The sequence below is a fragment of the Panthera onca genome, chromosome C2, assembly GCF_046562875.1.
Source record: "Panthera onca isolate mPanOnc1 chromosome C2, mPanOnc1 haplotype 2, whole genome shotgun sequence".
NCBI classification, from domain to species: domain Eukaryota; kingdom Metazoa; phylum Chordata; class Mammalia; order Carnivora; family Felidae; genus Panthera; species Panthera onca.
In genome coordinates this window covers 143,378,785-143,401,276 of record NC_138347.1, presented here as the reverse complement: position 1 = coordinate 143,401,276, position 22,492 = coordinate 143,378,785, and the positions used below count along the sequence as shown (strand labels likewise).

The 22,492-nt window shown below is 39.6% G+C and overlaps 1 protein-coding gene across 14 annotated transcripts in view; it reads left to right on the top strand.

Annotated features, from left to right (window-relative positions):
• Nucleotides 1–22,492, top strand: part of NEK10 (NIMA related kinase 10) — a 225,778-nt gene that overhangs the window by 154,304 nt on the left and 48,982 nt on the right. For 10 of the 14 annotated variants that reach the window (XM_060638485.3, XM_060638492.3, XM_060638495.3 and 7 more), the window contains 5 exons: nucleotides 7,202–7,385; nucleotides 7,493–7,579; nucleotides 9,297–9,351; nucleotides 19,789–19,826; nucleotides 19,926–20,066. In XM_060638485.3, the coding sequence (XP_060494468.3) occupies nucleotides 7,202–7,385; nucleotides 7,493–7,579; nucleotides 9,297–9,351; nucleotides 19,789–19,826; nucleotides 19,926–20,066 (505 nt within the window). Of the gene's footprint in view, nucleotides 1–7,201; nucleotides 7,386–7,492; nucleotides 7,580–9,296; nucleotides 9,352–12,795; nucleotides 13,003–19,788; nucleotides 19,827–19,925; nucleotides 20,067–22,492 lie in introns of those variants that run through there. The other 4 variants (XM_060638490.3, XM_060638491.3, XM_060638499.3 and 1 more) reach the window with 3 other exon arrangements.

Below are 22,492 nucleotides of genomic sequence, written 5' to 3'. Positions count from 1 at the left end.
ATATGTATTGCAAATGTTTTTCCTAATCTATGACTTGACTATTTTAATGATATTTTTTTGATGAGCAGAAATTTTGTTAAATTTTAATTTTGTTCAAGTCCCATTTACTCATTTAGTTTTTCATTGTTGTTAGTGCTTTTTGCATCCTGTTAAAGAAATTGTGGCCTCTCCGAAGATTGCAAAAATAGGCTGTTTTTTTGTTTTTTAAATTCTTTCTGGTTATAGATTTTATGTTTAGGTCTATGATCCATTTTGATTTAACTTCATGCATAGAATGATGAAGAGATTGAAATTTATTTTTTTTCCTTATGGGTGCCCAGTTTCCCCAGCATCATTTCTTAAAATGCCTAATCCTTCCTCACTGACTTTACTATATGTCTTTTTTGAAAATCATTTGACACTATATATGTGGATTTATTTCTGAACTCTATTCTGTTGCGTTAATCTGCGTATCTGTTCTTCAGCCAATACAACACAGTCATGATTATTTTGGCTTTTTAAGAAGTCTGGAAATTAGGTTGTATAAGTGCTCCAATTTAGCTCTTCTTTGTCAAATTTGATATGGCCATTCTAGATCTGTTATATTTACTTATTAATTTTAGAATCAGTTTGTCAATTTCTTCAAAAAAATAATGTTGCTATTTTGTTTTCCTTTAGAATTATTTTATTAAATCATAAATGTACAACAGCTTCTTAACTCTACACATGCACTTAAATTTTTTTTTAAGAAAAACATTATGTCTTATTACACCATGATCCTGGCTAATAGCTTTTGAAACTTTGAGGAAAATCTTTAAAAAGGTTTCACATGTTACCTGAAACCTACAAGTTTAACATCATCAAAGAAGGAATGCTTCTACACTTACAAAACCACTAGAAAGAAATAACAATTGAAAAGCTCAGAAACTGTCCCGAAGGCATTTTTCCCCCAACTCCTTCCTCCATAGCCAGGTAAAGTTATCAAATTATCCAGCGCATTCACAAAATGGCTCTCTGCATCTGCTCTGGTATCTTCTGCTATATCACTGCAGATTTATGCATGACTTAGATAAGAGTTTCCTTAACGTTATTATTTTGACAGCCTGAAACTGTTCCGTTGCCTCTGGGCTCTCATCCTCTCCTATTTACACAACGAAGCCCAATATCAGCTTCTCCCTCCATATCCCCACTTCCTCTACTGCCTCCAGGCCCAGAGTTTCCTCCACCCTATGGTCCCCCCATGTTCCTGACAACACTACAGTTTCCACTTTTCATGGGACCACGGTTAGAAAGTTGCTGGTTATAATTTCCAAAATCATTGTAATTTCCATTTCCGTAATTTCCTCCTCCACGCTTGTCATAATCACCTCCATAGCCACCCCTCCCCTGCCAGGCTGCCATATCCAGGTCCTCCACCACCACTTCCTTCTCTTCCTCCTCTATAACCAGAGCTGTCTCCAAAATTGCCATGTCCAGGCCCTCCTCTACACTCCTTATTAATGCTACTCTTTTCATTTCTACTTTCTGTTTTAATATGGGGAAGAGTTTTGCAGTACTTTGAAGAATCGGTCTTTTATTTCATTTGTTTATCAAAATTTATTGAGCATCTATTCTCCTCTGGGGAATATTCTAGCCTGGTGTTTTATCAGTAAGCGGAATAGTCAAAGAACTCCATCTTTGTAGTAGAGAAAGACAAATAATAAATTAATATACATTTAAGTACTGTGGACAAAAATGTGAGAAGTCAAAGTGATAGTGATTGGTAGATGTGCGAAGACAGGCTGTTTTAAATAGGGATGTCAGGAAAAGGCTCTATAACTACATGACGTTTGAGCAGAAACCTGAATACATTAGAAGGGTGAACTCTGCAAATATCTGGAGGCACAACATTGATGTCAGAGGGAACAGCAAATCCAAATATTTGGAGGTGGGGCATACCTGCCAAATTCAAGGGGCAAGCAAGGAGGCCTGTGTGGCTGGAATTGAGTGAAGCAGGGGGTGAGAGGAGGAGATAAGGCTGGTGTGGTCCATGGTATAGACTTGAATGATGTGCGTTTTGAGCAAAGGGGTGACATAATGTTTTAAAATGATACAGCTGTTGCTGTGTACCAATTGACTACTGAAAGCTAAGAACGGAAGCAGGATTTGGTAACAGATGATGGTGATTCTTCTCCTTGATTTTTAACTCTTTGTTTACTGGCACTTAATCAGTTTGGTATTTTGATGTCAGGTACTAAGTGTGTGCTTTGACAAGAACTAGACATTTCTTTGTGTAATTCCGTATTAAAAATGAAACAGTAAGTAGAATTCTAATTTGTGTGGTTCACTCATACTGATACCACCCATGTCTAATTCCATACTGTGTTCATGCCGTAAGCAGTGCTGGTTTTCAACCGCATTTCTCGTTTTTGAGCAATCCAAATTAGAATGTCTTAAAACTTGACCACTTGATGATTCTCTGTGCATGACTTCTTCTATATGTCAAATGGAATTACCTGCTTTTGGCCTCCTTTGAAATGATTTCAGAAGTTTTCACACACACATTCAGTTCTTTTCCTTGGGTAATGTGCAGTTTTGAAACAAAAGAGTGGTCAGTAAATGTTGATGTAGACTAAATCTTCTATATTTTTAATAAGGGATGCCTTCAGACTATAGCACTGTTCTTCTTCCTTATTAGTAGTATTACTTCTAGACAACCTGTCTTTGAATTAGGAAACACAGAGAACCTATTACTGATACTAGATTAATTATGGGGTGGCAGTGAAACTTTATCAATCATGGTAAATTTGATAGTGGAACTTTATACTGAATTGTTATAATTAACTCATTCTCTAATTTACTTATTTTGGTGATAGTTCGTTAGTATGTTCTTGTGCTCTTAAGAGGTTCTAATTAAGAGAGTGTCATGATAATAGTAGGATCATAATTATATGCATTTAATTATATTAAAGCCAAACATTTAGCTTTGTATGAATATTTTTAAGAAGTCCAAAATAGGGGCGCCTGGGTGGCTCAGTCGGTTAAGCGTCCCACTTCAGCTCAGGTCACGATCTCGCGGTCCGTGGGTTCGAGCCCCGCGTCGGGCTCTGGGCTGATGGCTCGGAGCCTGGAGCCTGCTTCCGATTCTGTGTCTCCCTCTCTCTCTGCCCCTCCCCCATTCATGCTCTGTCTCTTTCTGTCTCAAAAATAAATAAAGGTTAAAAAAAAAATTAAAAAAAAAAAGAAGTCCAAAATAAAAAATAATTAATATCCGAACTTGAAGATAATATTTTTCCTTTATTATATAATATTTGTAAATTTAGTTATTTCCATCGCCTTACACACCAGTTTTTCTGGTTTAATTTGAACGTATTGCTCTTCTACTTGATATGTGGAACACAAGAGCAGGGAAATACTTCAGGATTTCATGAACAAAATAGACAGGGGTATCCACCAAACAACTTTGCAGCTAAAAGATTCCCCAGCTGCCGTAGGAAGGGACCAGGCTCCAAGCTTGCTCCTGCAGCCCACCTCTCCGTGATGGCAAAACCAAGTGTCCCAGAGTGAGGTCCTGGACAGGAGCCTCTCACCACACCTGCTGAAGTGGCCAGTCCACTCAGCTATGGCCTGGGTCTGTGTGGCCCCTTCAGCCCTCTCGATCACACTGGCTGATTTTTTTAATACTTTGAAATTAAGGGACAAAACTTATGTGCAATAATATGCGGTAATGATCTGTCTCCTATTTGGACTTTCTTTGTGCTATCATCCATGAAAAGCATAGAACGTGGTTTGCCATTAAAAAGAGATCACCTCAGCCAGGTGAATTGCTGTCAAGCCGTGGGTAGCCCTGAACTTATGTGTCTAAGGTCATGGTTATTAACTAAACAAATACGAGAATCTAGGCAAAGACATAGCTCAAATAGAGTGACTATTTTAGAACAAAAGAAATAGTACATTCTTTATCGTGCTAAAGTAAAGCATCTATAGGATATAGTTAGTGTTATGTTTTATATTTATTTCTTGCTTTTCTCTCTCCTTAGAAAACATTCTGGGTAATTTAAAAAATTGCACTAGTTTTAATAAAATAGCTCTCTTAATTCTTTCCCTACTGTTGCAGTTAATTTAGGCAATGTCAGGCTGTTACTGTTAGAACTGCTATTCAACTGAAAATGTATTATAATGTGCTGCACACATAAAAAATTACATTATAATGAGCAAAACCGAGCTAAACATAATTGTGCCTATAACAGCACTGTGACAGGAAGTGTCTCCAGTAATGGTGATGATTTCCATATCAGTGATAATTTTATTGTCTCATTTGCATTGTCTTCTTCTTGCTGCCATATTGATGCACAGAATGTGTCCATCCGTTCCTGGGAGATATGTAGATGCCAAAAAAAATGTAGTTAACTCCCTCTTCTATTCCTAGAAAAATCTTAAGTAATCAAAAAGTAAAAAAGATGACAGCAGCCAAATTGCATCCCCCAAGGCTGCACCTCCCTGCTCCCCCCAGCTCCCTTTAATAGGTTTATGTACTCGCTGGAGGCAACTTTCAAAAACATCTTAATGGCCTCAACTCTCAGGTTAAAAACAGTTAACCATTTCTGCCTTTAGCCAGGGCCTGCTGGGTTACAGAGGAGCCGGATTGTCATTGCTGGGCCAGCCATCTCTAATACAGATGAATCGAGCTTTACAACTTCTCAAACATGCAAAGGGGAAAAAGGAAAGGAAGCATTCACTCTTATTCATTGGTGTATCACCAGATAGTCTCTTCAGCTCTTAGAGAAACAGCACGATGGATTCTGACCCAGGATTCTGGATAAACGGGCAAGACAAACAAAAACAAAAACAAACAACAACAAACAAACAAACAGAAAACAAACACAGATGTTACAAAACCTACTTATCATGTAGGGGAGTTCACCTTCTTCCCTGGCCCTTTTCTCCCTTCTGTCTCAATACAGCAACTACTTATTAAGCATTTGCTATGTGTAAAGCATCGTGCAAGGCATGGAGGGATTCAAAGGGGACTAAAATAGCCTCCAGTTCTTCAAGGGGTGAGTTGGCAATGAGTTGGGTACTCAAATATTCACAAGGAAAAAGTCTGGAAATCACATTTGGGAAAATGTGTCTACAGTGACGTATCTTTTATGTCAAGTTCAAGAACTGTATAGATTTTTTTGAAGCAAAACTGCTGCAGGAGATTACAGAAACAGAGGGGTTTTTTTCAAACTAAAACAAACTATACATTCTACATTACTTTATCGCTTTATTGCTTCCCCTCTTACAGAGTTTGAAAAAGCATCTCTCTCAGTATGTGAATTCCCCTTTTTCAGAAGTTAAGCAAACACCCAATTACTTATGGATGCAATTTTACTGGTTGCAAATGACTTGATTTGCAAGCCATCTGGTTCCTGGTTCTTTGGTATTGGTTACAAGTCAAAACTCCTCAAGTCTGCGATACCTGTGTCAGGACTCACAGCTTCTCTTCACTCTTCATTTGTCCAAAGAAAAAATGTCTTCCTTTGATGTCTTCTCCATGCCTGTTCTAAAAAGAAACAAAGCCTTTGCTGAAGTTTTGCCAGTTTTCGAGATATATGAATTCCGACATCTAATTGCATCAATGCAATAGAGTTTTGTCAACTCAAAAGTTATCTCTCTCTTTATTTTTTAAACATTGATAGCAACACATCTTGGGTGTAGAGTCCCTACAGGGTCGTAAATCCAGTTGTGGGCTTTAGAATAGGGCAGTAAATGATTTTGAATAAAAAGTCATAAGGATATGAAAGACCTAAATTTATTTCTGTGTACATTTCTGACTTCACTTGAAGATGTTGGAGGAAGAAGGATCTGTGGGTTGGGACAGAAAAAGGAGGAAGACACGGAAGGGGTTGAGTGAGTTCGGAAGGAAAGTTGTGAGCCTTAGAAGGAGCTCCTGAATTTGGTGTCCGGGCTGAGCTTCAGCTGCGCTGAGGCTGGCATTGGAAGCTCCTTACGAGTCTCAAGCATGGGGAAGATTTCTGAGAACGCATGAGCAATCCAAAGGGTGTCCGAAGCATTTTCCATTTTAGGTTCTAAGGTAGTAGACAGGAGTAGACCCAAAAAACAGGAAGGAACAATGCTGAGTCACAAAGCAGTCACTGGATGGAGGACTTGACAAAGAAAATGAAAACGCTTCAACTGCACATTAGCTCCAACAGAGCAAGAAAGATCTCCAAGCATCTTGGTGGCAGCTTGAGGAAAGTACCGTGAAAAAACTCTTAGGAAAAAGAGATAACATTGATGGGACAGTTTGCATTGCACAAAATGTCTTTGCTATTCTTTTCATGTTTTGTCTTGTTTAGGGAACAGAAACACGTGAGAGCTTTTGGAGGCAGACTTCTAACACCCGTCACTCATATGGCCTTAGATTTTCTTTACCTTCAGTTCTGTCACCATGGAGTTTAGAAACTTGCCTCTGGTGGCTGTGGGTGTCAATTCAATTTCAGAAAGAGTATCCAAAACAAAACAAAAGTAAACCCTTGGACCTGTCTCGAGCAAGCGTTGGTCACCACTGGAGCCTGTGCTGGTCTCTGCACCTTTCAGAGGACTGCGCCTTTCTCTCTCCATGGCCTGGCGGCATCCACTGCTGCTGCAGAGTTTCCTGGAATTTGAAAAAACTAAGTCCTACTCGCCCACTGTGGTGCTGAGATTTGATAGCATTGTTGTACTTTCCTAAGTATAGCTGGCACGTGAGCTCACATTAATTTCAGGTATAAGACACAGTACGGGATAGTGTAGTATACACCCGCAATTCCCTACCTTAGGCTTTGCTCACCACAAGCGTGGCTACATGTCACGATCCAGTACTATGACAACACCATTGACTGTTCTCCTTATGCTGTACCTTTTATTCCCATGTTTGTTTGAGAGGGCAAATGTTATTAAGGTGACAGTAATTTCCGCTTAACTGATATGTATCTTTCCCTTAGCGCTGCATTTTCTTTTGCCGCATCGCACAGACCTTTGTCATTGAGCATCTTGGCACCTCTGTTCTTGTCTGTCCCGTGGTCGCCTGCAGGGATGCATTTTTTTATAGAGAGGGACTAAGTGAACTCAGCCACAAATGTGCAGATAGAATAACCGGTGGTACGTTAGCACAAATATATATGCTTAGCACGCATTTTAATATATGTTCTAATAAGCGTTGGGTCCTAGGGGAGGAAGGAAGAAAAGACAGCTGTGCATTGAATTTCCCTTGCAGGACACCTTTGAGAAGGCAAGCTTGAGTAGCAGTAGCAGTGGAGGCACCAGCCTGAAGAGCGAACTTTCAGAAAGCGCGGACCTGCCCCCCGAGGGCTTCCAGGCCCCCTGCGGGAAGGATGAAGACAGGGCCTGTGATGAAATCCTGTCCGAGGAGACCTTCAACTTGGAAAATATTGACAAAGGTATTTCTAGTGAAGTGGTGGCCACGTGAATGCGCTCTTCAGTGTTGTCCGTTTCAAGGCTCATTTGCTCTCTTTCTTTGCTCTGTGACTCTTCTGTTCATGTGCAGACATGTACTCAGAGCTAGATGAGGAATTGGACATTTCGGACAACTCCAGCAGCTCCAGTTCGAGCCCTGTGAAAGAATCTACATTCAGTAAGTTTTCTTTGCCGGCTTGTGGGGTTCCGGTAGGTCGCGGTTTGGGAATCACGCTCGGGAGTCGGGTGACCGCCATCATATGCGTAACGCAGCGGTTTATATTCTAGGTACAGTGCTAATTAGGACAGGTTTGTCTAGCCTTCTGGCAGGCCCAGAGGCCAACCGGCACTGTGGTCTGCTGTTGCCTTAGCTGTCAAACAAATAGTTAGTTTTATTATTTCTACTGGCAAATACACCTTGTAACTGCGGAGTGGAGATAACTAATTTGGAGAAACACTAAATAACCACAGGAATAATGGAAGTGACCTCTTGTGAATCTGTTCTCTAAGGGTTAGAGACCTGGAGAAGAAGTTAGTCTTGGAGTAGACTAAGTTTTGTATGATTTTATTTATGTTATGTAAGGGATAGATTATAATTTCAAACACTAAAGTAGAATATTTTAATTGTTTAGTACTATGACAAATATGTTATATAAATTCAGTCCATATGTTAATTTTGCCTCTTACTTTAAAACAGTAAAGTAAATAGTCTGGGGTATGGGGTATGGAAAAGAAAAGAAAAGATATATTGGATAAAATTTTTAAGGAAAGATAGGATTCAATTCATTCAACAAATCTGAAACTGAAAGAGAAGTTAAAATGGAATATGGAGAGGAAAGAATAATTCTTTTAAAAGAGTAAGTTGGAGGCATATTAGGGTAGAAATATTTTGAATTTTTTTAATGTTTATTTATTTTTGAGAGAGAGAGAGAGAGAGACAAAGTGTGAGCAGGGGAGGGGCAGAGAGAGAGGGAGACACAGAATCCCAAGCAGGCTCCAGGCTCTGAGCTGTCAACACAAAGCCTAAATGACCTGAGCTGAAGTCGGACTCTCAACCGACTGAGCCACCCAGGCATTCCAGGATAGAAATATTTTGAAATAAAGTTAGTATAAATAAATTTCTCTCATTAAGGAGTATACTATGAAAATCTCAAAAGAAGGTTTAAAATAATCTCCCTAAGGATCAAAGTTAAACCCTAAGGATTGAGCTTCATTTTTTTGTTTGTTTCTTTCCGAATTTAATTGTCCATCAAAATAGTGACTACGTGTTCCAGATTTTCTGGAACGATCTCAGTTTCCAACATTGATTTTTCCCTGCAAATTCCTGCCTGCTAGATACAATATCCTGATATGTGATTGGGAAAACATGAATGTTATAAATTCATTGATGAATGAATGAAATGAAATGAATGAAATGAATGAAATGAAAAATATTCATTCATATGTAGCAAATTCTAGAAGAAGTTAATTACTGGCTGTTTGGAGATGAATTCAGCTTTTTATATTCTGGGTAGCAATAGTGGGGAGGGTCAGTGGGGAAACCAGGAGGAAAGGTTGAACATTTAAACTTGCATGTGGCAACTTGTAGGTATCTTGGCAAGGGCTTTAGGATAATTATGACATGGATATTTTATTTTCCTTTATTAGCTATTAGTAACAGAGTTGCCTTTTTAGTACCTTTTCTTTGGAAAAAGGACCTTACACAATCCCATTAAGTAAACAGTAATTTGAAACATTATATTTCAGCTGATGCTTTTATAAATGATGACCATCTTTAGAGTATGTAAAATTGCTCATATTATAGGATGCAGCATTTTTTTAAATTAATAAATAGGTAAATAAATAAAAGGTTTGTAGAGGGAAAATATAAAGATATTTTTATGTTCTTGTTCCAGGCATTTTAAAGAGAAGTTTTAGTGCTTCGGGAGGAGAAAGACAATCCCAAACAAGGTACGTACACATTGAGCTCCCAGAACTCTGCAGAGCTGAGTTATTGGTGGCTAAAGTGAAACCTGATGGCTAGAAGTCTCCATGGACATGTGGTACTAGAGGCTGTCAGAGCCCACCCTCCCAGCAGTGATTACGGTTTACCAAGCAGCCTACCATAAAGAGTACTAAGCTTAGGGGTGCCCATGTGGCTCAGTTGGTTGCACGTCCAACTTCAGCTCAGGTCATGATCTCACTGTTCTTGAGTTTGAGCCCCACATCGGATTCTGCTGTCAGTGCAGGGCCCACGTCAGATCCTCTGTCTCCCTTGCTGTCTGCCCCTCCCCCGCTCTCTCCCTCACTCGCTCTCTCTCTCTCAAAATAAATAAATAAACATTAGGAAAAGAGTACTAAGCTTGGGTCAGGGTTTAATTCTAGCTTTGTGACCTTCAGCTAAGCAGTTAGCCTCTCGGAGCTCAGGGGTGGACGAGGAAAGCAGGTGGTTGTGCTTTATGGGCTCCTCTGGAGCCCTGGCTCCTTATATCTTGTTTTTCCACCTCCTCAGGTGGGCTATATGGCTCATCCTCATGGCGAATGTGGCAAATGTGGACCACATCACATCCACACCCCAGCCAGCAGGAAGTGGAAAGGACAGGACCCGACATTGTGCTCATCCCTTCTGTTCACATACCATTGGCCAGAATGTAATCATAGGAGCACATCTCCTATGAGAGGGATGAATATGTTTGGGGGATTCTGTTTTAAAGGGAAGAAGAAACTTATTTGGGGATAATCAGCAGTTTCTACAAGAGTTATCTTTTGGGCTAAAACTAAAATGAAACCATTAGGTTTGGCCTAGTGAAGTCCCTGGTGACTGTCATTAAGGGCAGTTTCCATAGCATTGAGTGAGGTTGGCAGCAGTGGGATTGTGGTGCTTTTAGAAGTTACAGAGGCAGTGATGGGGGGAAGAAAGCTAAGAGTGAGCGAGGTAGTTAGCTGGTAGGGGACGTTTGGTCAAAAGGGGCCTTTTTAGAATCAGGATGACTTCAGGGTGACTGGTACTAAGGAGAGGCAGCCAGTGGAAAGGAGAGATAAAGAGAGAAAAGGAATTGATAAGACACAGGCACAGAGTAGCTTGAGTCTAGAGAGTGGGTCCGGGAAAGATGAAGGGACAGCTCTTTGTCTCAAGAAAAGGGGGCAAAGACAAAATTAAGCTAGAAAAGCAGAGCAGATTATACTTGGTGGTTTCTGTCTACTAGATGATTTTCAAGGTCACTGCTGTGAAGATGGTCTAGATTTGAGGAGTGGTCACCTGGGAAGAACCAATATAAAGATGGGTGGACAACTGAGTGGAGACAGGCAGAAGGACTGTCAGACAGCTCTGAGTCAGAGACACCAGTTGAGGCTACCTGTGCATAAGCGCGTAGGTGGTGATTCCAGTCAGTGGTCTGTGGCACTGTGGGTGACCCTGGCTAGGGACGTGGCTGCATGCAATGTGACAAAAGGGTAAGGCTATGGTGTGCTTTCTCAGTTGGGCTTTCTGGATGCCAGCAAATGAACCTGACTTTTGTTGACTCATGCAACAGAGGTTCATTAAAAGGCTTTATGGCGGGCAGTGGGGGGGGGCAGTGCTCATGTAATTAGAAACCCAGAGGTTCTAAACTTAGGAAGGAATAAGAGCCAGATGAGCCCCTGAGGTCTGTGGAGGAGGCACTGCTGGCAGAATCAGAAAGGCCCTGATGCTGGGATAAAGGATCTCCCAGTTTGCTTTTGGCACCCATGTGTCACCTTTCTCAGGACTCAGTGTCTTGCTAGAGAGAGTCAGTTGGCCTGGATTGAATCAGGATCCTATTTACCGCTGCCGGGAGAGCTGAGTTCCTTGATCGACTGCCCCCTCCAAGTCCATCAGGAGGTCCTTGCTGCAGGGAGCACGGTGGGTACTGGGCAGCCAGAATGGAACTACTGTCCACTGGGAAGATGAATTTCAGAATGAAGAAGCTGCCTTGCAAAATCCTGAAGGGTTCAGTTAGGGGGCAAAGGAGGGTTCATGTAGAAAACTACTTTTTGTTTAGTCAAAGATACAGCATCACTAATCACTTATTTTTTTCCAAGTAAGGCTCAGGAAGGGTTAGCACGAAGCCTTTTAATTTCCTAATTCATCTCTAGTTTTGCTAGTGACAAAAACCCAAGGAAAACCTATCAGAGCGCATAAAATACCAGAAGGGCCATTGAGGGAATCCTACACATTTTTTCAGTGGGCCGATGTGCCGAGAAGTGATGGTCAGATGTAAAGGAGAGGGCCGGGGAAAGAGAAACAGTCCCGAACCCCAGGAGAACCAGAATGGGGGATTTAGAGGACTTGAGACTTGAAATAGAGGATCGCCCAAGGAATTTGCCGGGCTTGCAGTTCCCTCCAATTGCCTTCCTTCTGGCTTCTTATTCCTAAGCCACCACCTCTGCTCCCACTTTCCACAGACAAGGAAGCCACACACAGGAGCCTGGAGCCATGGGAGCTCTTGCTTGTTGGCCCAGCAAGAGAGGGGACAGGGTTGGAAGATGTGGCTGCAGAGCTGGGGGTCTGATGCTACCAGAGTAGGATGTCCTCCTCATCTCAGGTATCAGGGCTTCTACCTTAGCCACATCACCAGTTCAGTAGACTTTTGTGAGCTGATCTGGAAATCTAGCCAACTGCTTGGAACAGTATTTGATTTGCATAGGGAAATGTCCAACGAGTTCTCCCACAACATAACTAGCAAGCGCGCTCTGGAATCTAGCCGTTACCGGGTTTGTGACTATTTATGTTTTTAAGAACATCCCTAAAAGGCTTTTTTTTTCCCCTCCTATTATTGGATACTTTATTCAGTGATATAAATGTGCTTAAATGTATAAAATACATGCAAAACAAGTATTTTAGTACAAAAATGCCTCATGACATATGGGTCTAACTCCCCAATTAAAAGAATTTTATATTAAAATGGGAATTGCCAATCAGATGAATTTAGGCATCTTGAAGTTGTTAAATAATTCTAGTCTTTTTTTCTAAAAGGATTCATGGAAAATTGTCTTATTTGAAAGAGCCCAGTTAAGTCTAAACCTTCAAAAACAAAAGAAACATAGGTTCTATATATTTTAGAGCTTGAACTGGCTTTTAAAACTAGTCATTATCTGAAGATTTTATAGTGAATTGGCTAAACTAGAACCAACAGAAAGGAGACGTTCAATCTGAAGCTCATCGAAAAAGGGATATTACAGAGTGTAATTACATTAACCCTTTTAACTTGAGGTTAATGACCAAGCCAACAGGTGGAAAATGGAAAATGGCGCAGATGTTGAGGCTGATGCATCAGAAGGTGCATAGGTGAATAGGACGTGAGCTAAAGTAACATTTGAAAGCTGTGCTGTGTGTGGTGCAGTGTAACATGCCATCAGGAACACAGGTCGGTTTAAGACGAGCTCTCTTCCCTCAAGGAACTCTGAGTGTAACAGGGAGACAAGGACAGACTTCAGAAGAAGACGAATGACAAAAGACAGCCTGTGATTCATGCCAACTAAGAGGAGAGACAGTTAATGACTTTTGACATCCTTCCAAGTAACCCCCAGGCCTTCTCTGAATTAAAAGGAGACAATTTGAAAATGTATTTCTAATTCTTTAAATTAAAAGACATTAAAGGTAAAGTTATTTGCCATCTCATTTGTTTAGGATTTTTCTGGGTTTCTTGGTTTACTGAAGTGAAATGTGAAACCATTCTGCAAAATATTTAGAAGCTAAATGAGAAGTTAGAATCTAAAAGAAGATAGCCAAGTTACATAATAGAAAATATTTAGAAGCTAAATGAGAAGTTAGAATCTAAAAGAAAATAGCAACGCTACATAATAGAAAATATTTAGTTGCTAAATGAGAAGTTAGAATCTAAAAGAAGATAGCAGAGCTATAAAGTAGAATAAAAATAAGTAGAAAATCAAGCCTGCAGAGATTTTTGGGTATTCTGTGTCACATATGAAACGGTAGACCAGTTACAGTGAGACCTTGGGCAGCTCTCCCCCTTGGGGATCCTTTTGGCTCTTAAAACAACAGAATTGGTACCATTGAGAAAAAGCCACAGAGTTTAGAATTCAAACTTGGTCCTGGCTAAATAGCTCAGAGAGAAAACTTGAGCATAAATTCTGAGATTCTATCACCCCAGATATCAGGGACCAGATTTAAGCCAATTGCCTGTTGAAGGACCAATGTACCTCCCTAATAATTTGCCATAGACTTTCAAATGGAGCTAGGCAAATGGAACTAGAGGGACAGCTTCTGCCTCCTCAGAGAAATACTGGTCTCAGGGCTGGTGAGAGGAAACATCATATTAGAACTGGAAGGCATCCTGGTGAGCCAAGTCATCATCAAGTTACAAATTTTTTTCAGGACTCTAATAGCAAGACCAAGAGAGAATGAGTTCTCAACTCTTAGAAGTATATACTTGTTCTATGAACTACTGAGCAGAAGTGACATGAAGCCAGCAAATAATTCCTGTAGGCTCCTTTTCTTGACATATTCCTCCCCGTATCTCCTCCCCCATCCCCAAATCACCGAAAGTCCTAGAAGCCAAAGTCAAAGCTGAGGTTCCATATCAGTGGAGAGAGCCCCATTCCTCAGTTCTGGAACTGTAGCATTCACGAAGAGAAAGTGAATCTCCAAATCTCCATTCTCAGATCTCCAGACATGAAATCTCCCTCAGTAGGATGCCATCCAGGCAGCAGCCATTCCCAGGGCTCTCCTACCCCTCCCCACCCCAAGAAAATCTGGAGATATCAGTATAGCATTTTTGACATTATACAGGTAGACTATGGGGAGCTTCTAGATGACCCACATTTCCTAATGATGAACAGGTCCTTCACACTATATGTATATTCACTGAGTACAATTTGCTTTTAGGCTTTTGACTTACTAGAATAGACATTTGATTTTACATCTTCATTCTTTGCATGTTATTGGAGAGTCATGAACAGGAGTGTCACTTGGGACACTCCTATAAATGCTTATCGATCTGAGTGTCACCAAATAGCTGCTTTGGTTGTAATAAACTCATACTCTACTGAGGGCTAACCAGTTAGCTCTCTTGAAGATGTCGAACCGTGAGATAACTAGAACTGACTTACATTTAGCTTCCGTCTCATAAGTAACAGAAGGCAGACAAAAGTGAACTTAATGGAATATTTTTTATATATTGCTTTTAACACATGTATAGGTCATGTGATGGTCTATTTGAATAACTTTTCTTGAATGAGATTGTGAAAAGTTATTTTGTTTTAAGAGCTTCAGTGAGATATAATTCACACAAAATAAGCTGCACATATTTAAAATGTGCAATTTGATAAGTTTTGAATATGCATATCCCTGTGAAATAACAATTAAGATAGAGAACATATCCATGTAAAAGTGTCGTCATGTCTGTTTGTACCCTCCCTTCTCCTCACTCCCCACCCTAGGCAACCATTGCGCTGCTTGTTGCACTCTAGATTAGTTAGCATTTTAGAATTTCATATAAATGGAGTTATATAGTACATACTCTTATTTGTCTGGCTTCTTTTAGGCAGAATAATTATTTGGAGATCTGTCCATATTGTTTTCATAGTCTATCAATAGTTCATTCTTTTTTATTGTTAAGTGGTAGCCCATTGTATGGATATATCATGGTTTGTTTTCTATTCATCTGTTACTGGACATTTGAGTCCCAGTACTTGGCTGCTACAGATAAAGCTGTGATGAACGTTTGTGTCTTTATATGGATACATACTCTTAAAAATCTTGGGTAAATATCTAGAAATGAAATGACTGGAACGTATGGTAGTTGGTGCTTAACTTTCTAAAGAAGCCTGCCCAACTGTTTTCCAGAGTGGTTGTACCATTTTTAAGTTCCCAGTTTTAGAGATTTGAACTGCACACATATATTGAGAAATGTTGAGTGTTTGTGGAAATCATCTTTTATTTTGATGTGGACATCTCTGAAATTGCACAGAGTAAAAGAGCGCAATTCACTCTTTATAGTCATCTGTCACAAAACATTACCTGTTTCGAAATAATCATATTAAGTAATTATCCTTATTGTTTGGTGTTTTGCGAACATTGATAGTTAGTCAAAAGCTGGATTAATTAATGTCTGTGTCAAGAAAAAAAGCACAAATTCAATAATTAGGACTTTTTTTGAAATTTCTAATTTTAATCATTTTCAGTGATCTAAATAGTCTAAAATTTCCTGCCTCCATTACTACTTGTTAGGAAAGAATTAAGAATGGGCATGACTTTTACCAGTTTCTATCTGGATTTTATAGTCTCAGTACATAGATAGATAGATAGATAGATAGATAGATAGATAGATAGATATAATCCACTGCATTCTAACTTTTATTTCAACTTATAAATTATCTTGTATAGTGGAATTTGATAATGCACACAGGGCCTTCAACTTCTCTAACTACTATATACACTGACTACAAAGTAAGCTTTGGTCATTGTATTATGATTTTCTTAAGAACATTCATTCATTCATTCAATTAATATTTATTATTGTACACTGGCACATACCAGACAATGCTGGGTCCATCTTTGCATTTCCCAGGTGGCAATGTATTGTGCATAGGTGCCAGCCCCCAAATACTTGTTAATTAATTGATGAATGACTGTTATCTTAGCATAAATTCTATATCTCTCTTTGGAATAGGACTAAAATCCCACCTATTGACTTGAACCTACAAGCCTTTGCCATAGTCACAGCATAAGTCCCCATTTTACTTTATTTTTTTTCTTAAAGATTCTGTTGCTCAGGCAACAAGATTTCTCCATGCCTGCTTGCATCCTGTTGCCAAGGCAACAGGGTGTAGTTGGCAGGTTGGTTTGAGATATTGGATGTTTGCGGTCTTGGAGATGCCTTTGGTTCACAACTTCTTTGATAAATCAGGATATGCATAATTTGTACTCAAGGATGTGCACCTGGCATTAGTCTTTGAGTCACATAAAAGATGATTGTGGACATATGAGACCATCCAGCATCATATATGTGACCAGAAAGACTCTTGTAGAACCTCAGGACCTATGGGTTTTGCCTCCTTTTAGGAGAAGCCTTGCTTATTTTGACTTGTAGGTGTTCTCTACTCGCCCTTTTCATAATCCATATCTTGTTTTACTTAAATTGAATACTTGATCACTACTGGCCAGAATCAACCTAGCCTATCTGCCAGTGTCACAATCAAGCAGCCTCACAGAAACAATGATTAGTAAGACCACTTTATTTCTTTTCTGTGACAGTTCTAAACTTTTCTGGCTAATTGCTTGTTTGCTTCTGGCTGTTATTGGAGTAAGGATGGAGAGCCACAGGGGCACTATTCTCCTTTCCTGTAGTGACACCACCTCTGTTGACATTATAGATAAGTGAAAAGCCCATAATGAACAGGAGAACTCAATCCTGCATAATGCCATGTTTTCACACAGGACATGTTTATGAATGTCACTACCAGAAAGAGACTTCTAAGTGGTAAAATGCTAGTTAGCTCAGATGGTATGATTGCAGTAGCCTCAGAGAGAGCGTTATCTTAGTACTGTAAGTCAACCTTCTCATTTCAGAAGGTTAAATATTTCTCCTTTTTACCCACATCAAATAGTATTGACTACTTTTCACCACTGAATTAAGTTATGTAATGTGCCTCCTATGCGTGTGAAAATATTCCCTTGGTTCAGAAGTATATTTGAAACAGTTTTACAAGGTATAAAATTCTAGAACTCCATCTCTTTACGGCCAGGACTCCTCTAAACACAATAAGTATCCCAGTAATTTACTCTGAACTTGAATTCATTCAGCGGAAAGTTGATTTAAAAAATTACAAAGCTAAACCTTCAATCTCCACCTTACCTGTTATTGGTTTGGGGTGGAAGTTGTAGGCTAACACTCAGATGCAGTGCTTCAATTTCTGCTTTAGGTTATAAATTCTGGATGAAGTCACCCCGGATCTGAAGAGAGCTGGGAGGCATGACCTTTTGGAATCCTTTGAAACCTTCCGTTTCTCTGCAATTCTGTTTTAATCAGCCTGAAGTTCTATTAGTCAATGCCCATTTTAAAAGTTTCAGAGGACACAAGCTTCATTATATTAAGCCTTTTCACCAGAAAACATTTCTAGACTGTTCTCTTTGTGTTAAGTCATCTCTGCCTGTTTTCCAGCTTACACTCTCCTGGGAAACCATCTTCTGCAGCCATAATGTTCTATTGCGCATAAACATTCAATCCAGTCCTAGAGGCAGACTTCCCTCAGGCTTTGCATAATTTCAATCTTTTGTCCATCTGGACCTAACGGTTGTGCAGTTAAATGTTGTCCCTTCTGGCAACAATTAGTCTGTTCTATTTGGCAATTTCAGATGAGTATGCTTTCTTGTGATCCATGATATGATTTGCAGAGAAATTAACAGTTTTTCTGCTATACCTATATAATCTTGTAAGTTCCAAGGCTAAGGATTGTTTCTTTTCACCATCCCGTCTCTAATGTCTGGCACAGTTTCTACACGTAGTGGGCACTTCATCAATATTTGTTGAATGAATGTGTGATGTTTATTTTTAAAGATCCCCTAAAGTTCATTTAGATCCCCTAAAGAAGAATTTAGAATTATATTAAGGAGTAGCAACGTTGGCAGCAACTCGGCATTGTCAGGATAGTCTATTTCACATATATCACCAGCCCATTTTTTTAACATATAAAAATGTTTGGAATTTTGGATTCTTCAGGACAACTGGAAGATTCATCTAGTTAACTCGACCTGTGAATGGTTATGATCTATCAAAAGTACCTGTAACCTTAGGAATAAAAGATTTTTGCACGTTACATTTTTTCTAATTTTTAAAAAAATATTTATTCATTTTTAAGAGAGAGAGAGAGCATGAGCTGGGAGGGGCAGAGACAGGGAGACACAAAATCCGAAGCAGGCTTCAGGTTCTGAGCCCCCAACGCAGGGCTCGAACTCACGAGCCGTGAGATCATGACTTGAGCCGAAGTCGGATGCTTACCTGACTGGGCCACCCAGGTGCCCCTCGCAAATTACATTTTAATTCACCATTTAGGATAGTCCAAGAGGTATCACAGGCTTTGCAGCTATGTGGCATGACTGTTAGCCTCAGTCGTAATTTCTGTGAAGACAGTGACTCTGGAATGCACTGTTGAATATGGAGGCCACTGGCCACGTGTGACCCTTGAGCAGCTGAAATGTAGCTGGTGTGACAGAGGAACGAATTTTTTAATTTCATTTTAATATTGATTTAAATACAAAACTGAATGTCGAGTATCTCATGAGTTTTGTATTTAGTGCATGCTGAAATGAGAATATTTTAAAGATAAAGGGTTAAACAAAATATGTTCTGAAAATTAATGTCACTTCTTTATTTCTACTTTTTAAAAATGTGGCTACCAGAAGATTTAGACTTATGTCTGTGGTTTGCATTATATTTCTATTGGGCTGTGCTAGACCCACCCGGAAGGCTAAGGGGCAGGGTTATTCATTGGCACTTGCTGTGATAGAGCAAGTATGTCGTGGATGTGAGGGTATGAGGTGCTGAAACAGATGGTCTGCTCCTCAGCCAGGAGGCATCCTGCCCATTTTGGACACTGCTGAGATTATGCCCCTCTTTCTGAGGGTGGGGGCTACCCATTTTCTTTCTTTAAACATGCCGCTTCTCCCACAACTAGGCGGTGTGTATTAACTGTACAAGTCTGGCAAGTTTCACTGACTTTTCCAGGTTCTGAAAACTTGGGCTGGGAAAGAGACAGAGAAAATAATGGGATCAGGAGAGTGCTGGTATGGTGGGGAGTTAGGAGCAGGAAAGGAAGGGAAGGAACTTGCCATCAAATGCAAAGATTTTGCCATTAATCTAGTACGTCAGCTGGTCAGTGGGTAAATGAGTGCCAATTTTGTTTTGCTTCATAACTTAAGGTATGTGTTGCATTTATGTATCAAGAATTCTGTGCTTTAAATGAAAGTGTTGGTGTAAGAGATTTATTAACCATGTTTATTTGTATTTAAATCCCGGGGCACCTGGTTGACACAGTCGGTTAAGCGGCCGGTTTCGGCTCAGGTCATGATCTTGCAGTTCACAAGTTTGAGCCCCCCATCGGGCCCTGTGCTGACAGCTCAGAGCCTGGAATCTGCTTTGGATTCTGTGACCTTCTCTTTCTCTGCCCCTCCCCAGCTTAATCATTCTGAGAGTTTCTAAACCACTGTGATGAGATAGGGTTTTTCCATGTGCCAGTAAAATGTCAGGTCTGCTGTGGGCTTGCATGGGCTTATTCTTCTGTTTGTTAAGCTCTCAAGAACATCTTGAGGGAAAATAATCTTTTTTCAATTTTTACAATGTAAAGCATAGTGGGGTATAGGCTTTCAGTCAATGTTAGTCAAATCCAAGTTGAATGAGTCCTCGTAACGGCCCCTAATTCTGTTTTCAGGGACTTCACTGGTGGAATAGGATCCAGACCAAGACCAGGTAATTTCGTGTTGGCAGTAACAAAATCACACATGCCTCCCTGATATTCAGTATGATTTATGTTACAGTTTCATATCTTTCCCCCTTTTATTTCTTCAGCTTTGCTGCCTCTTGACCTGCTTCTGAAAGTACCACCCCTCATGCTCAGGGCCCACGTTAAGGAGCTAGAGGCCGAGTTAGTGACGGGGTGGCAGTCCCATAGCCTTCCCGCTGTGATTCTTCGCAATCTCAGAGATCATGGTAGTACTTATTAGATCAAGTTGATGTCAAGCACACGATGGGCGAACACAGAATTATAGTTGGGACTTAATGGGTCTGAATGATGCTTGGGAGGTAATTTTAATACAAGCGGCAGGAGAATTTGGTTTGTTTGTCCACCGTTATTAGTTTGGCAATTTAACAGTATCAAAATGCTTTCTGTGTTCACTTATTTGATTGAAATATTACAGGCTGTTTTTCTAAAATTTACACTTCTGCTTTGGTGGGGATGTTAGCCAGTTAAACTATTTGTGCTTAAAATGCATACCTCCTAGCAAAAAATAGTAACTGTTTTAAATTCATGTTTCTATAAGCTCTATGCCTATATGATACAAAGGAGTGAAATTTATCTTTGGCTCCTTTATTCTGACATAGATAGTCCTTTTTAGTTATTTCTATTTGTATCTGATTAAAACAATACTGTATCCTGTTTTTGTTGATAATTTAAAAATTATGGATTCTTAAAACATACAAGTTTATAGTAATGGTTTGGGGGGGAGGGTGAGTGTATTAGTTAATGTTTTGAATTTCTATTAAAGAGGACCAAAGTACAACAGTAGTAGTAAAACTGTTAGCTAAGTCTGGACAATTCAGGGAAAAAGTATAGCAATTGTGCTCTTAACATATGTATGAATGTATGACTCTTGAGTTCTATTTTACTACTTTGGTTAATTTGAAGTTGTTGCCTAATGCTGTTTTCATTTTGGCTTCCTTAACTCACATTCTTTCGTAGAGTTAACACCTATGGTGAACATAAGTGATGGGAATTGATTTTTGGTAACATTAGTCCATGTCTTCACATTTATTAAATTTGCTTTGGAAGAGTTATTGACAGTCTGGGGCCATTTACACCATCAGCATAGATGCAAAAAAAAAAAGATGGTTTTGTTATTAAGATGTCCATAGTTATCATGCTGACCATGCTGTCTGGCATAAGGTAAGTTCATACATAACATAATCGTGAAGCTGAAATGATTGTTGTTGATTGATTTTATAATAGCAAGAGCAGAACACGTATTTATGTAAGCAATTCACAATTCTGTTCCGATTCATAATAGGAATTCCTTTTCCTAAAGGGCATGTTGAATTGGCTCAGTTTTAGACTTATTTTATATCCATGAAATTGATCAGATCTCTTGACCTTTAAACAAACCAATCACATTATAGCAGTTTACATGTAATATATTGTATTTTTTAGACTTACAGTCTGTTGTTCCATCCAGTTTTTAAAAGTTCACTGACATATTTCTTATTTAAAACAATATACTACAGTGTTGTCAGTGAATACAAAAGTTCACCCATAAAGGGCAATGTTTCTATTAATATTGTAGACACATCAGAAGTCATACTTTTTAGCGTTGTGGGTAAATTTGGACTATTTTTGCTTTATCAGATCACAAACAACTGGTACCAGCCCCATCCACTTAGCTCACCTCACCTGCAAGTCATGCTCCATTCCAGTTGTTTTCTCTGTGTCTCTAGCCTAACTCAGAGAATGAAAAGGTGGCTTGTTTTTGTATTAAAGTTTGTTTTATTTAATTTGAGAGAGAGAAAGACAGAGAATCCCAAGCAGGATCTGTGCTGTCAGCACAGAAACCGTCGATCCTACAAACCAGGAGATCGTGACCTGAGCCAAAATCAAGAGTTGCCCCCTTAACTGACTGAGCCACCCAGGCACCCCAGAGAAGGTGCTATAAATAGAGCTCTCCAACAGTAGGGAAATAAGTTTGGACCACGGTGTCATGAGACACTATTGGTCTGGGCAGTTGTAAGTTATATCTTAAATATTCATTACTCAGAATAGGCAAAACACTGAAATGTGTGGATGATTAATTTTTTTAAAGCAGACTGTATTAATGTATTTTCACTTAACGTTTGATTTAGCTTTTTTGGATAGAAAGGAACATGCTTGGATGAAAGGAACATTATGTACAACCAACAGCCACAGCCTGTATTGTCTAAATGTTCTGGAAAAAGTTGTCAGGGCAGGAAGAATTTTGTCAAAACCTGGTATGCTTCCAGGACTCTGTCTAGAATGTAAACATTTTCCATATGCTATGGAAGAAAAAAATGGTGAGAACTATGATTTTAGAGTACCAAGTGACTGTATTATAACATGATCTTTTTCTATCTGGTACTCCTTTTTTGTTGTTGTTTTCTTAATTTCCATCCAAGTTAGTTAGCATATAGTGCAATAATGATTTCAGGAGTAGAGTCCAGTGATCCATCCCCTACATGTAACACCCAGAGCTCATCCCAACAAGTGTCTTCCTTAATGTCCCTTGCCCATTTGGCCCATCCCCCCACCCACAACCCCTCCATCAACCCTCAGTTTGTTCTCTGTATTTAAGAGTCTCTTATGTTTTGTCCACCTCCCTGTTTTTATATTATTTTTGCTTCCCTTCCCT